Source organism: Siphateles boraxobius, unplaced genomic scaffold, assembly GCF_051911475.1.
Source record: "Siphateles boraxobius isolate OS27281-9 unplaced genomic scaffold, OSU_SipBor_1 41, whole genome shotgun sequence".
Taxonomy (NCBI): domain Eukaryota; kingdom Metazoa; phylum Chordata; class Actinopteri; order Cypriniformes; family Leuciscidae; genus Siphateles; species Siphateles boraxobius.
In genome coordinates this window covers 22,669,546-22,684,044 of record NW_027509042.1, presented here as the reverse complement: position 1 = coordinate 22,684,044, position 14,499 = coordinate 22,669,546, and the positions used below count along the sequence as shown (strand labels likewise).

The window sequence follows — 14,499 nt, the reverse complement described above, 5'->3', positions numbered from 1 at the left end:
TTAAAATGATTAGCATTTTACTAACATGATTCACATTTTGTTATTGTGTTGTTAACATGATCTAACATGTTGCCATGTTTTACCATGTTGTTAGCATGATTAACATGTTGCTAGCACAAATTAACACATTCCTAACATGTTTAACATGTTGTTAACATGATTATTATTTTGTTAACACAGGGCTGCCAACTCTCACGCATTGAGCGTGAGACACACGCAATTGACCCAATTCTCACGCTCTCACGCCACACCCCCGATTTCTCACGCTTAAGTGTCAACCCGGTAGGTAAAATGCCTGAAAGATGAGTTTATCTATATATCTACCTGTTGAGCCACTCGCGGTCGACTAGTTATACCGCAAATTAGTTAAATATCCCGTAATCTAGAGTAAAGATATTGTGCTCCAAACCGCGCGCACGGCAGAGGTAAGCGAGCGAGAGACCTTGCGTGTGCAGACCACCCCCCCCCCCCCCCCCCCGTTGGAGTAGTCTCACGCCAAGCTAAACTCAAAAGTTGGCAGCCCTGTTAACATGATTTAACTTGTTGTTAGCATGTTTGCTAACATGTTTTAACAAGTTTGCAAACATGATTTAACACACAGCTAGTATGTTGCTCACATGATTTAACATGTTATTATTTTGCTAACAAGTTGCTTGCATGGTTTTGACACGTTGCTAACATGAATTAGCATTGTGCTAACATGACTTGACACATTGTTAACATCTGCTTACATGCTTATCACAACTTAACATTTTGCTAGCATGTTGTTAGCATCTTTTGATAGAAATTTTTGTAGAAAAGTTGTTTTCATAATTTAACATGTTGCTAACATATTTAACACGTTGTTAACATGATTTGCATGTTGCTAAAATCTTGTTAGCATGATTTAACATGTTGTTAGTACGATTTAACATGTTGCTATCGTGTTCCATAAGTTGGATCAGTTAGAAAAGATATAGTAACTTGATCCGTCTGCAGGTCTGACCCGAGTTTGGTGGTTGGCTTTGTCAAGCCAACATAATGAGTGTAACAAAGGATACTGATTTCATGCAAGATAAGATGAACTACTTATATAAATACTACCAATGGAATATGGCAGTTTAAGGTTGACATGACGCAGACTGGGGTTTCACAGTTACCCCTCTTTTCCACCACATGCTCAACAGTGAATCATTTTATACAATAAGGATGAACATGTCATAAAAACTGTGTTTTCACTTTGTTCTGATATCTTTTATCATAAACTATCCTAGACTGTTATTTTACAATCACTTTATGGGAAATGTAAAGGTGTCTACCCTTGTGGTAGGATTGGGGTCTGGGATTTGTTCTTTTGGGTCTTCTTTAGGCTTGGACTTGAACCAGCCTCTGAACCATCCAGGTTTAGAGCTCTGTTCAAAAATGAAACAATACAATAATAATACTAATAAATACATAAAAGATCAAAAAGTAAACAGGGAATCGTGTAAACGTTTGATGTAATATATACCGTAGCTGATAGTGTGTTGGCCTCTCCATTGTTGTCCTCACTTGGATTTGTCCCAGACTGATTAACACTCTCAACGACAGCGTTGTTTTCAGCAGCACCCTGCTTGAATTGTAAATAAAACATTGACAATTACAGACCAACATATGAAACACACACACGTTTACAATTAAATTGCATAGAGGTGATGTGTGTAATTTTTGTGTTAAAATACTTCCTCCAATCTCTATTTAACACGCAGAGACAACTTCCCCATGGTTGATCAGTCTTTCAAATAAAAAGGAACTGAAATTGATCTATTTGTATTTAATTTTCTCACCATTATTGCATCAGCAGAAAAGTCACCACCTTAAAAAAGAAATTTTGAAAATAATATTAAAATATATACTAAAAATCAGTGTTTCAAATATGTACACAACTGTTCAAATGTTTGGGGTCGGTAAGATTTTTAAAAAATGTTTTTAAAATGTGAAGTATTATTACAAATCAAAATAACTGTTTATAAATTCAAATAATATTTAACATGATTATTTGAAACTCAAGAAACATTACTTATTATTATCAATGTTGAAAACAGTTGTGCTGCCTAATATTTTTGTGAAAACAGTGATATATTTTTTCTGGATTCTATGATAATAGAAAGTTAATATTAACAGCATTTATTCGACATAGAAATATTAACATTACACATAGTATACATAATAAATGTATTTACTGTCAATTTTGATCAATGTAATGATCAGAGTATTAATTTCTTTAAAAAACTTTTGAACGGTAGTGTACACATTAGTTTCAAGAGATCATTGAAGAATGATACTGCATACTCATTGCATAATGAAGAATAATGTGTTTTTCGCATACAGGCGACAACGTTATCAAAACGATTCCTGTTTAAATGGATCCACCCAAATGACTAAAAACAATGTATTAGGCATGTCAGGCCAGCAGTTGGCGATGTCACAATGTTAAGAAACAATATACACGTGCATGACGTCACTGTTTTCACAAATTCACGTTTTTGTAGTTTACATGGAGATGATAATGGTATAGTTTTAAAAAAAGTGCACTTTAAAACACGTTTTCAAAAGTTTGCATTTCCAGGCCCCCAAAACGCCGTTGTCGTGTAAATAAATGGCCAAAATGCATAAAAAGTTTTTCTGTTTTTAGTTGAAAACGGTGTCATGTAAACAGGCCAAAAACCAAATACTGATTCCATAGTAATCTTAACCTGTATTACTGTAGCTTTTTGGAGGCGAAGTGTAAGCAGCAGTGTGACTGTGAAAGGTATCATGTTTACTGCTGCTATCAAGATTAGCGTGGCTTTGGTCTATTGAAACTGGTGCAGGCCCAAACATTTCCATAGGAAAGACAGGGGGCAGTGTCATCGGTTGCTGGGTCGGGTACAGTGGCACTGGGGCAACAGTCCTAGGAGCCTGTTCTTCAGAGTAGAGGCACGCTGGTGAGTAAGACTCCTGAAACCGGCCAACAGTGTGTGGCATCATGTATGGAGATGGATTTGAGGGTTCATTTTCAGTGCTAGCATGGTTAACCGCCTCTGTCTGGAAGTCTTCTGTAAAATCTACAGAGAAGCCAAGAGACAAAACACATGACATTTTTGCAGCATGCTGACAAACTGAAATTACAGGAAACACTAACAGACTTTCTGAGTTTTATTGTGACCTAGTGTCTCAAAGGGCAACATCATGGTCACCAGTGTTGGGGAAAGTTACTTTTAAAAGTAATGCATTACAATATTGTGTTACTCCCCAAAAAAGTAACTAAGTACGTTACTTAGTTACTTTTTATGGAAAGTAATGCGTTACATTACTTTTGCGTTACTTTTTCTCACCTGCATGGACTTGTTTGTTTGTTTTTTAATAACAGCTAAAACAATCTATTTTTGCCAATTGTTAAGGCCCTTTCACATCAAAAGTTAAATGAATAAGCCTAAGGCTGAAGGAAATGCATATTTACCTCTGTACAGTAGAGGGCGCCGCTCAAACAAACCTTTCAGCTGCTGCTGTTTTTGATTAAATAACAATAGGATACAGGAGAAGGAAGTTCAACACTCTTATTTCTAAACCTAATCTAAAGTCATTTTTGCTTATTAGTATGGTTGAATTAGATCATTGTAGGTCAGCAGCAAAGACATTGGTTAATAAAGTGAGATTAAATACATAAAGTATATTTGTGTAATTTAACCTAGTTAATTATAAAACTTTTGCACAAAATTCTGAGATTGCATTTGACTGTTTTTATTCATTTTGAGGAATACTGACTGTTTTTGTGCAAGTTAGATGAGTAAATGCATGTTCAATGCAAATGCACACAACACCTCACTTTATTTCTCTCAACATGGGGACAGGAGAGCTGTCAGTCAATAAATGTGAAAAAGTAATCTGATTGCGTAACTCAAGTTACTTGTAATAAGTTACCCCCAACACTGATGGTCACATACTCAAAAATCTCTGGTATTTGTTTTTAACCTGAACACTTGTTGCTGTCCTCAGGAGTCCAAGTAGTCTCCCCGACTGGTGACTGGTATGTCTCACTACAGTAGTTCCCCACCTAAGCAAATAAATAGGTCACTGACGGTGGAACCAGTGGAAAGGTCATCATATGGATCATTAAGGAAAGTGCCAGTTCTACAGAATGTATGAGGCCCTATTTATACCCAGTATTACATTAATATCGAATGATCAGAGGGTTAGCTCTAAATACGGCTGTGATTAGGGTCCAAAACATTTTCACTCAATCCAAGTTCAGAGGTAAACATAAACAGTTGACACCACATAACCTTTGCAGTATAAATACAAATGTGTCCTAATGTGCCCTGGACAACGGTGGAAGACAGCTAACTCACAAATCAAAATCATGTAAGGAATACACATATGTATGTGAAATTCAGTTAATATGGTTATATTGTACATGAAATTATATTAATATTTGTATATGACATTTTTAATGTTTTCTTATAGTTTCATATGTATATACTATCATTTGTGATATACATTTTTTTGTATATATAATGAGATTAAAATGCACTAATTTGGGAAACGTAATTTGTAATTTGGGGGCTGTTTTACATGTCATCAACATGCAGTAATACTTACTAATGTACTGTATATGGTCTTAAAATCGTGGTCTCCTTGAAATCCAATAGCAAGTGATCACAGGAGACACTTTAAAAATAGGTGTAAACTACTATCTGTTTTTGCTGACAACTTGTGACCGTATTACCCGAGACAGATGTCAGTACTAGGTTAATATCGGTCAGTAAACCATAGGATATGCAAAGGTAAAATGACAGTGTGGTCTGAGTTCCATATGGTCTTCCCATAGACAACCCTGAAAATCTTAAAGTGGACTAACGACTATCATATATATAGTATACAAACATTGTGTTTACCAGCATGGTCTGGTGTCTGCAGCGAATCTGCACCAGCCAGTCAGGGTCCAGAAAAGGCTGACTGACACCTGTCTCATTGAGCTGTGCCTCAGAGAACTTCAGTCTGTCCACCATCTGTGTTAGCAAACAGACAGATCACAAAACAGGCACACACATTTCGATGCATACACAAAATGAACAAAACTACAGGATTAGTTTTTAGTACTGTATGTACAGGTGTGTTACTTTAATAAGCTCTCCAAGCAGCACTAAATGGGGTTCCTCTATCCTGAGCAGAGCTTTTGCCACCACCTCACAGTAGTGGAAGGCTTGAGAAAACAGACCACATTCCAGCAACCGGCATGCATACAGGAATTTATACACCTACACAGAGCACAACACAATATTATGCAATATATAAATCACATAATCACCCACTGAACCATTTTGCATCAACATTTAATGTGAAACAGTCATGTAATCAGATTGTGAAAAAGAGTGACCTATAGAAGGTAAGACAGTTACCAGTATACAGATAACTTTATTTTAAAGTCAAATTTATTTATTTATAAACCTTTAAAAAACTTTATAAAGGCAAAAATGGCCCTAAAAATCAACCTAAGGGGTAATTTTTTTTCCAATTTTGTAAAAATAAAGTGGAAGAGAGGGGGTACACAAAGGGATGTTAAATGCCTCAAGGGGTACACCACTCTAAAAAGTTTGGGAACCACTTATGTGGATATTGTGTGAACTGTACCTGAAAAGCAGGAATGATAAATTCAGCATTTCCAAGCCTTTGACAGTACTCAAACAGTTCAGTACAGCGAATGGCAGAGTTGTGACAGAACTTGGAAAACTGTGCACTGCAATCAAAAGATTAAATGTAAACACCATTTAAATTCAGGTCAGGAATGAGGTCATTCAGATATGTTAGCATTTACACTGAATCTTCACCTTTGCTTGCTGCCCAGAAGCACCAGGCGATCTGAACTGTTATTGTACCAGCCAAATGGACATTGGGCTATGAGGTAGCAGATTTGGGAGGCATACAGCATATCCCTGGAGGCTGAGAAGAAAACATATTTAAAATCAAGATCTACTTTAAGAATAATTTTATATTATGCCAAAATATGAGAGAATGGAACATAAAAGAATGGTTATTTCTATAAACTGGACTAGACATTACCTAGGGTATCACCCATAGTGATGATGGACCTGTGATGTATGATTGGGTCTGCTGTCTCATTGGACAGCATAACAGCCAAGTGTGGTTTCCACTCTCCCCACTTCTCACAACTCCAGGACTGAAAAGAGGAGAGGAGAACATAAAGAAAACATTTAGAAGAGAAGGTCAAGAAGATGATTTAGAGGAAAAGTAAAGGTTTTACATGAGGTGTGACTGTTGGTTTCTGTTTTGCATTTCTGCTTAAAGGAAAAATTCATTCAACATTTAAATTTAATGAAAAATAATGATTCTATCACCATCATGTCATTCCAAATCCATATGCTATTATTTTTTCACTGAAACATATCCTAAGAGAAATTTTGAAATCTAGCTAGTCATTTTATTAAACTGAAACTAAAATAATAAAATGTTACTTGAAATAAAATAAATATTAACTAAAAATAAAATATATTATAAAAGTTTACTTACTTTATTTTAGCTAGTTGCTACAGGATCAACATTTATTATTTTCAATTAAAAATAACTTGATAACTAAAACTAAAATTGAAATAAAAAGAATAATAATAAAAAGTAAAAGACATTTATTAACTATAAACTAAAAACTAAAAAAGTCAGGACAGAATGTAGATTACCATGGAAACCGCTGGAATCCTCCCAGAGAGCAGTTGGAAGACAGTTTGCAGTGGGTCACTCGGAGCCAGACTGCCTGTAAATCTGTCAAACACATACATATTCAGTCTGCCTTGCAGATGCACCAATTGCAATTTTCTTGTTTATTCTGATTTCTGATTTTTTTGTAAGTGTGCGAGTATACCAATACCGGTTTTTGCAGATTTCGATTTTCTTTCAAAATATAAATTAACAGCATATACAAACAAAAATTAGCTCTTAAAGTAAAAAGTTAGTAATAAAATACGTATAAATAAACAAATTGCAAACAACAGCACAAATAAAATGCATGGCTTTATGTTTTTCAGGTGGGTCTAGCAGTAAATTCAGGTAAGAAATACAACATAAATTAATCAAATTTAAAATAACACTGGATAGTCTTCCTTGTAAAAATTAAACACAGATTAATGCTTACAATTAAAGTTACAAAAGTTATTCAGTCAAGAGCAGAGAGTGATTTTCTGTTCCTTGATTTACAAGAGAGTGTATGCACGTTGTGCACCCGCCTATAGGCGCATACTACTAATGCGCCCTTTAACATAACAAAAAAAAATACTGCGCCATTGACTTTAGACCAGGTTTTTGTAAGTCAATGGCGCAGTCTATTTCAGTTGCCTCAAAATATCAACCCGCCAACAATGCCCCTGAACGTTCGGTTTCAGACCATGGGCGAACAGATGGGCGCAAATGCATTTGCTATTTAAACAACGTGGCGCAGGACGTGAAAATAATAACTGCGTCAGGCTGAAACTAGCCACAAACACTTACGTCGAGCCTGGCGCAGCATTGGGCCACATGTATGATAAAGCCCAAATAGTTTATGCACGGATCCAATATACTGTTACACAACATACATTATCTTTCACAAATATTTACGTTCCAAAACTGACTGTGTTTAACTGAATACTCACAAAGATGGACATGTTGACATAATTTTGTGTGTATCTGACCATTTAAGCGCATGGTAAGCCACTCATTTTGGTACTTGCGACTCACAAGCTGTTTGAGAGGCGGCTTTATGTGCACACAACTTATATAGTTCAGTGGTGTACGCGCTTTTGGAGTGAGTGTGAAACCTGCGGGAATTAGTCATGTGCAATACAAGCACTATTTAACTGGAGTGAATGAGACAAGTGAGTGAGAGGAGGCGGGTGTGTGTCACTTCGCCGTTGGAGAGAAGAGAGCGAGAATGCACACCTGGTATTGGTGTATCGATACCACAGAAAAGGTGTATTGGAATGGTTTCAGATATTTCAGTATCGATACGTATCACATTTTCGATATTTCAGAGAACAATAGTGTCTAATTAAGTTTGTTGCTCAGAACGTGTTTGTGGCAAGCAGGACGAGGCCGAGGGCCATGAGAGAGCGGCACGAAGCTGGTGGTGTGATTACTGATAAGTGCCACCTGCGCGACGCACCGATCTCGTATCTCTCACGGAGGAGCGGAAGCATAAAGGGAGGAGCGATGACAGTGGAGATCGAGAGGGGAATAGGCCTGAACTTGTGTTTTGTTTCTGTTTTGTGTGGCCAGCATTGGTTCGTGAGGGTCTGCTGGCTTATACTTTTGTTTTTGTATTTTTTTATCTTGTTGAATAACAAGAATAACAACACTAAAAGTGTTGAATGTTCGCCGGTTCCCGTCTCCTTCTTCCCATAACATTTTAACCGCGTTACAGTATTAGTAGTGGTTCCCCCACGGTTTACTTTGGCCTTTATTATAAATTGTAACTTTGTTGTCTTCTTCTCTCACAGTGAAGAACTTTCAAGCTAACGACATATTTACATATGGCTGTGACGTTCTGACCAGTTTGGAATCGAAAGATGTGAAACTGACTGACCAGTCACCTGTCCAAGCCAAGCTTGCATCTATGTACAAAGCATGCATACAACATGCACACACAAGCAAACGTATTAGTTGGTAAGTTCACAACATACATATCAACAATTGAAAATGCTACCTTATTAACAAAAAAAAAGTGCCAACAATGAATGTGAAATCTCCATTAATTAAAAGCAGAAGAAACATTACAGGGACGTGCAATCAATGTTTCAGGCAATTCCCACTCAGAACTGAAACCATACCCTTTCGCTGGTATCCTCATGAGCATGTGTAACTTTAACACATATACTGTACTGTTTTCTGGCATTACCATTAACTTTCAATTGATAACCCGCAGAGGCCGGCCCTAAGCTCAGTCAAAGTAGAGGAAGGTGTCTTGAGAGAAGAAGAGAGAATAGTGATGTCACTGCCTCAACGATGTTAAGGTGAGCCAGTTGCAATAAACTCTCATATTTTGCATACGTCTTTCTGGCAGACCCAGTGACAGCTAGGAAAGACAGCTAGGAAGAACGGTGACAGCTGGGAAAGACCGCAGACGTTAGGAAAGACCAGAGCAGGGGTGCTTGGCAGGCTGAAGCACATTCTCCATGAGAAGGAACATTGATCGCTATGGAAAGTTATAAGATACCCCCTGGGGGCGGGCGAGAGCGGGGGAGGATGATCGACCCACAAGAAAGACCACGTTTATGACCAACCAGGATAGACAATCGACGATGGAAGAGTCAAGCGATGTATTCCAGGTCTGTGATGTGGGAAGGTACGCAAAAACGAGAGGAATCTGAAGATACACCAGATAAAGATGAAGTGCTCGCAACCTACCTACAGGCTTAAGAAGATTGTGAACATAAGAGGCGATCTTCAGAGGCTAAGAAAGGCTTTCCGTGAAGCAACAGAAGAGAATCCAGGATTCACTGAAATTTGAGACAATTTAAGGAAACGTGAGAAAAAGTGAGAGCTTCATCAGGATTCCATTCAAGTACTTGTCAAAACTTCTGGGTGGCAAAAGATCAGGAGGGTTAGAAGCAACAAAGGAAGAGGCGTAAGAACATCTCCGTCAAGTTTATAGTGACAATAGAAGGGAGGACAGCTTGAAAGAGATGCAGAAACTCATTATACCGGCGGAACCAGTTATCCCTTTTGGACTAGAGAAACCAATTTAGCAGGATATCAACAACTTTCTTAAGAAAGCCAGAGGAAGATCAGCTCCAGGACCAAATGGTATACTATACAAGGTGTACAAGCATTATGAAAGGCTCAGGAGATGATGTGGAGTGTACAATGTTTTTTTGTTTTGTTTTTTGGCAAGGAGGCTGACCACTTTCATCTTGGACAATGAGTATATGACACGTCAGTTCAAAAAGTGCTTTTCTGGGGTTAGGCGAACTAACAGTTTGTGGCTTGATCTGATCAACGCCTATAGAACGATACTCCACAAGTTAGTGGAACTAACACTGAATCCTACCATTTCCCAGAGTGCTTCCAAAAACTCTTGCAGTGCTACTTCAGTAAGGTTGACATGCGTTTCACCTTTACCACTGACTGGCAGAGGCTAGAGGTGGGCATTGTCAGTGGGTATACAATCTCAGTCATTCTGTTCTCAGCAGCAATGAACCTCATTGTCAAGTCAGCCGAGAAGTAACATCGGGGTGCAGTACTGGCTGATGGCACCCAACAGGCTTTCATTGATGACTTGACCATCACGGTAAGATCAGTACCCGAAGGGAGATGGACACTGGAGGACTTGGTTGAGCTTGCAGATTGGGCAAGAATGGAGTTCAAACTCGCAAATTCCAGAAGTTTGGTGTGGAGGAGGGGGCAAGTCCAGGATCGGTTTCACTTTAAGACCAAAGTCAAGTCAAGTCACCTTCGTTTATATAGCGCTTTTAACAATATGGACTGTTTCAAAGCTGCTTTACAGTGATAATAGGAAATTAAAGTAACAGAGATTGTTTTGGCTTTACAGCAGCTCTAGAATAAAGATATTGTCCAGCTAAAGTTAGTTTAGATCGATTCACTTCCGTTGCAAAGATCATTAGTTATTAACTTAGGGGCCGCTAACACGACACCGTTCTAACAGAAAACCCTTAACGCACTCCGGCCCGCTCATTCGTAGAACAACAGTGCCTGGTGGCTCGAGAATCCAAACCTTAAAATAGGTTCCAAGGTGCAAGCCTTGAATAAAAAAAAAAAAAAAAAAATATATATATATATATATATATATATATATATATATATATATACTGTATATATACATACACACACACACACATATATATATATATATATATCAAAGAGGACATCATTCCAACAGTCCAAGAACAAGTTCGCAAGTGGTTAGCTGGCAGAGCATTGAAGGAGGTGGAGGAGCACCTGCATCCTGCTGACACATGACTGACATTTAGTGGCCCAGGGAAGGCAAGGGCTAGGTTAATCGACCAGGGCAAACTGGAAGCAGGCGAATCTGAGGGACCAGCATGGTATGGTGCAAAGGGAGGTCCGCAATTAAGAAGAGGAAAATCGACATGTTAAGCCTGCAACCATGATAAGAAGGGCAGCTGGATAAGGTGGGGAAGTGTGTGGGAGAGGGTTCTGACCTTGCAGGACATCTAGAGCATGGTAGAGCATTAGATCCTGTTGCGTTCTGTATACGATGTCTTACCTACTCCATTTTATGTACGATTCTTAGCTGTATGTTTTAATGTTGTTGTGAAACTTTTTGTGCTGCCATTTTGGCCAGGACTCCCTGGAGGAAGAGATTTTATATCTCAATGGGACTATCCTGGTAAAATAATGGATAAATTGAACTTCCATACATGGGGGTTAGCAGAGACACACAATTGCACACTCTGAGGAAGGCCAGCTAATCTTGAGCATGTCCTTTCCTCGTACAGGTCAAGTTTGATAGCTGGGAAATTTCAGAGGCGACATGACCAAATTTTACCTAAACTGGCTGCCGGGGTGAAGCAATCAATAAAGAAGCTAAAACAACTTCTTTATGGGGCTTTGTTTCATTCAGATTTTCTTAGGTTTGGGGAGAGTGTGGCAAAAGAGATGAGGAGTAAGAGTTCTGGCAATGCGAAACAACTGGGAGATGTAGGCAGACCTTAAGAAGCAACTCAAATTCCCCGAAGAAATAATCCATACTTGTCTCAGTCCAGACATTTTGCTCTGGTTGAAGAGTACAGAGAAGGTGGTACTTATTGAGCTGACAGTACCCTGGAAAGAGAGCATGATGGAAGAGGCACACAAGTGCCTTAAGAAATATCAGGCTTTGATTCTCAAAAGGAAAAGATGGAAGGCTCGGAACCTGCAGGTGGAGGTTGACTTCAGGGGTTTCACAGGGCAGTTGCTTTAAAGGTCCCTTGGACAGCTTGGGATTGACATTAGCATCCCGGTGGATATGGATAAAACGGATTGAGAGGTAGCAGACCCAACATGGGGAAGGGCTAAGAACAACTTGAGTTTGAAGGTGGAGAGCGGGGTCGGTTCTACCATCGAGCCCCCACCACAAACACCCATGTCATGTGCTTAAATCGATGAAACATCGAGTAAGGGGGGTGCCCATTTGTTAACCCGCAGAAACCCTAAACTCAATCAAGATGGAGGAAGGTGTCTTGAAAAGGAAGAGGGAACAGCGATGTCACTGACTCACAGATGGTGCAGGATGAGTACCTATAAAGGTGAGCCAGTTGCGATAAACATATTAGACCATGACAAATGTATTTAGCATATTTCACTATGGAATAAAAGTGGGAAAGCTATATCAGTTAATGTTAATTCTTCATGAGGCATATATCTAGATAAGCCAATGCTAATAAATGAAACAGATAAAAGGCAACTGTCCGGTTATATCAATATAAATCTTCACTTGCTGTGTAATTGACCAGACCTCATACCAGGATGTTTATAGACTGTGAAATGTGTAATTTCAATTCAAATGTATTTTGGAGACATTGCACTATGATTGAGGGATCATGATTATTCGGGCATTCGTTCTATTTGAAAACATGACTGACTGTGCCAGTTATTGATGGGAAGTTGTTACTGCTAAAATGCAAGGGTAGATGGCTGAATCATCTTTTACAAACCTGCTCAGGACCGTGTTGTAGGATCTGATGTCCATTTTGCTGGCCAGAAATAGGGCATGTCCCCAAAGTCCACTCTGCATGGCTGACTCCAGCGCCTCCTGTAGTGAGGGGAGAAAAGAACAGACAAGGCACAAAAAAGGAGTTTAGGGTCAGTAAGATTTTTTTTAAAAATAAATGAATACTTTTATTGAGCATGGATATATTTAAAACATTTATAATGTTATGAAACATTTCAATTTCAAATAAACGCTGTACTTTTTAACTTTATTCACCAATGAATCCTGAAAAAATGTATCATGGCAAAATAGTAAGCATTGTTGTTTTCAACCTTGATAATAAATAAAAATGTTTATTGAATACCAAATTAGCATTTTGGAATGATTTCTGAAGGATCATGTGACTGAAGACTGGAGCAACGTCTGCTAAAAAATCAAATAAATGCAGCCTTGGTGAACAAAAGAGAATTCTTTCAAAAACATCTTCAAAAAAATCTTACTGGTTGCAAAACTTTTGAACAGTAGTTTACACATTTACAATGTACAGACTTTTTCTTATAGAAAAATGGATTAAAAATATATATTGACTATTTATCTTCACAGGGCATGGAAATATTTTTGTCCAATAAAATTATTGGAGGAGGATATTGGCTTTTAAAAAATATGAAGTTCTCTATGTCTCAACCTAATGTCCATTTTTTATAGAAAATGTCAACAAAGAAAAAAAATGCATTGGTCAAAAAATTTCACAGGGTCATTAACATAAAAATAGATTAATAAATGAGAAAAATGCTGTTCACTAAAATTAACCTTCTTCCTGCCAGACAGCAATAGTTTTGTGTAATTCTGAAGGTTTTGCTCTGTCGCCTCTTTGTCAGTTGGGGGGTATCCAGTGAGAAGGTCAGCAATATTGAGGGTCTCTTTTCCTGGTGTGGGTGTTTCGTTAAGGTCAATGAGGCTTTCTCCATCTGCAAGCTCACCACACGTACTCATGGAGTCACTCATCAGCAGTTCTGCAACATCTGAACCCATAATTCTCTGCATAACACCAACACATACTCAAATTAACAGTGCAAAATGAGCAATCAGACCTCACAAACAAAGCTGAAAAGAATGGTCTTCAGAATTATTCTACAGTGGCTTAGTAATAGTAACATTAATTTACTGTAATAAGTAATAGGACTTACTCCATTCTGTCTGCATAGCAGTATTAGGAGATGCCACAAGAGGGCAGCAGAAGTGGCATCTTCTAATTTTTCATCCTTCAGACATTCCTCTGACATTTGCAGGGCAAAGTTAATAGCATCAACCTTATGCAAATCCTCCCTTCACAAGAGAAGAAGAAAAGCAGCAATCTATTTAAGTAGACAGCATTTCAAAGACTTACCCTTCATTCAGTGTACAAAATATATCCTTCTAACCATCCTCCACAGGGCTCGACATTAAGCCATGTTATATGCTTTCGAACAAGTAAATTGGTCATTCACTTCACTTGTCTAAGAAAAAAAGTTACTTGTACGGAAAGAATGTATGAGATTATACATATTAGTATGAGAAACTTACAATTCTGAATGGGCCATCTGACAAAAGAACAGGCAAAATTAGGAAAAGGAGGGGTTTAGAGAGGGTGAAGCTTTGATCGCTACAATGTATATTATTAGATGTGATGCATGTAAACCTATTGTAGGAGACCTCCAAAACAAAATTAGGAACCTTTAAAATAGCATAATAGGGGCACTTTAACATCCCTATGAGAAAAATGAATGGGGAAAAACTTTTGGAACTAAGACCGGGTCATGGACAGGCATTGTTGCACTCTATTGGAATCCGTGAGGGTCTTTAAA

General features: G+C 38.2%; 1 protein-coding gene across 8 annotated transcripts in view; it reads right to left on the bottom strand.

The window, feature by feature from the left end:
- sec16b (SEC16 homolog B, endoplasmic reticulum export factor) overlaps window positions 1–14,499 on the bottom strand; it is a 29,149-nt gene that overhangs the window by 4,371 nt on the left and 10,279 nt on the right. For 4 of the 8 annotated variants that reach the window (XM_077198948.1, XM_077198953.1, XM_077198949.1 and 1 more), the window contains 14 exons: window positions 13,843–13,981; window positions 13,466–13,693; window positions 12,660–12,757; window positions 6,693–6,774; window positions 6,061–6,178; window positions 5,829–5,940; window positions 5,632–5,737; window positions 5,121–5,258; window positions 4,896–5,009; window positions 3,973–4,054; window positions 2,715–3,065; window positions 1,806–1,834; window positions 1,490–1,591; window positions 1,299–1,391 (listed from right to left, as the gene is read on the bottom strand). In XM_077198948.1, coding sequence (XP_077055063.1) covers window positions 1,299–1,391; window positions 1,490–1,591; window positions 1,806–1,834; window positions 2,715–3,065; window positions 3,973–4,054; window positions 4,896–5,009; window positions 5,121–5,258; window positions 5,632–5,737; window positions 5,829–5,940; window positions 6,061–6,178; window positions 6,693–6,774; window positions 12,660–12,757; window positions 13,466–13,693; window positions 13,843–13,981 — 1,792 coding nt within the window. Of the gene's footprint in view, window positions 1–1,298; window positions 1,392–1,489; window positions 1,592–1,805; window positions 1,835–2,581; window positions 3,066–3,972; window positions 4,055–4,895; window positions 5,010–5,120; window positions 5,259–5,631; window positions 5,738–5,828; window positions 5,941–6,060; window positions 6,179–6,692; window positions 6,775–12,659; window positions 12,758–13,465; window positions 13,694–13,842; window positions 13,982–14,499 lie in introns of those variants that run through there. The other 4 variants (XM_077198951.1, XM_077198952.1, XM_077198947.1 and 1 more) reach the window with 2 other exon arrangements.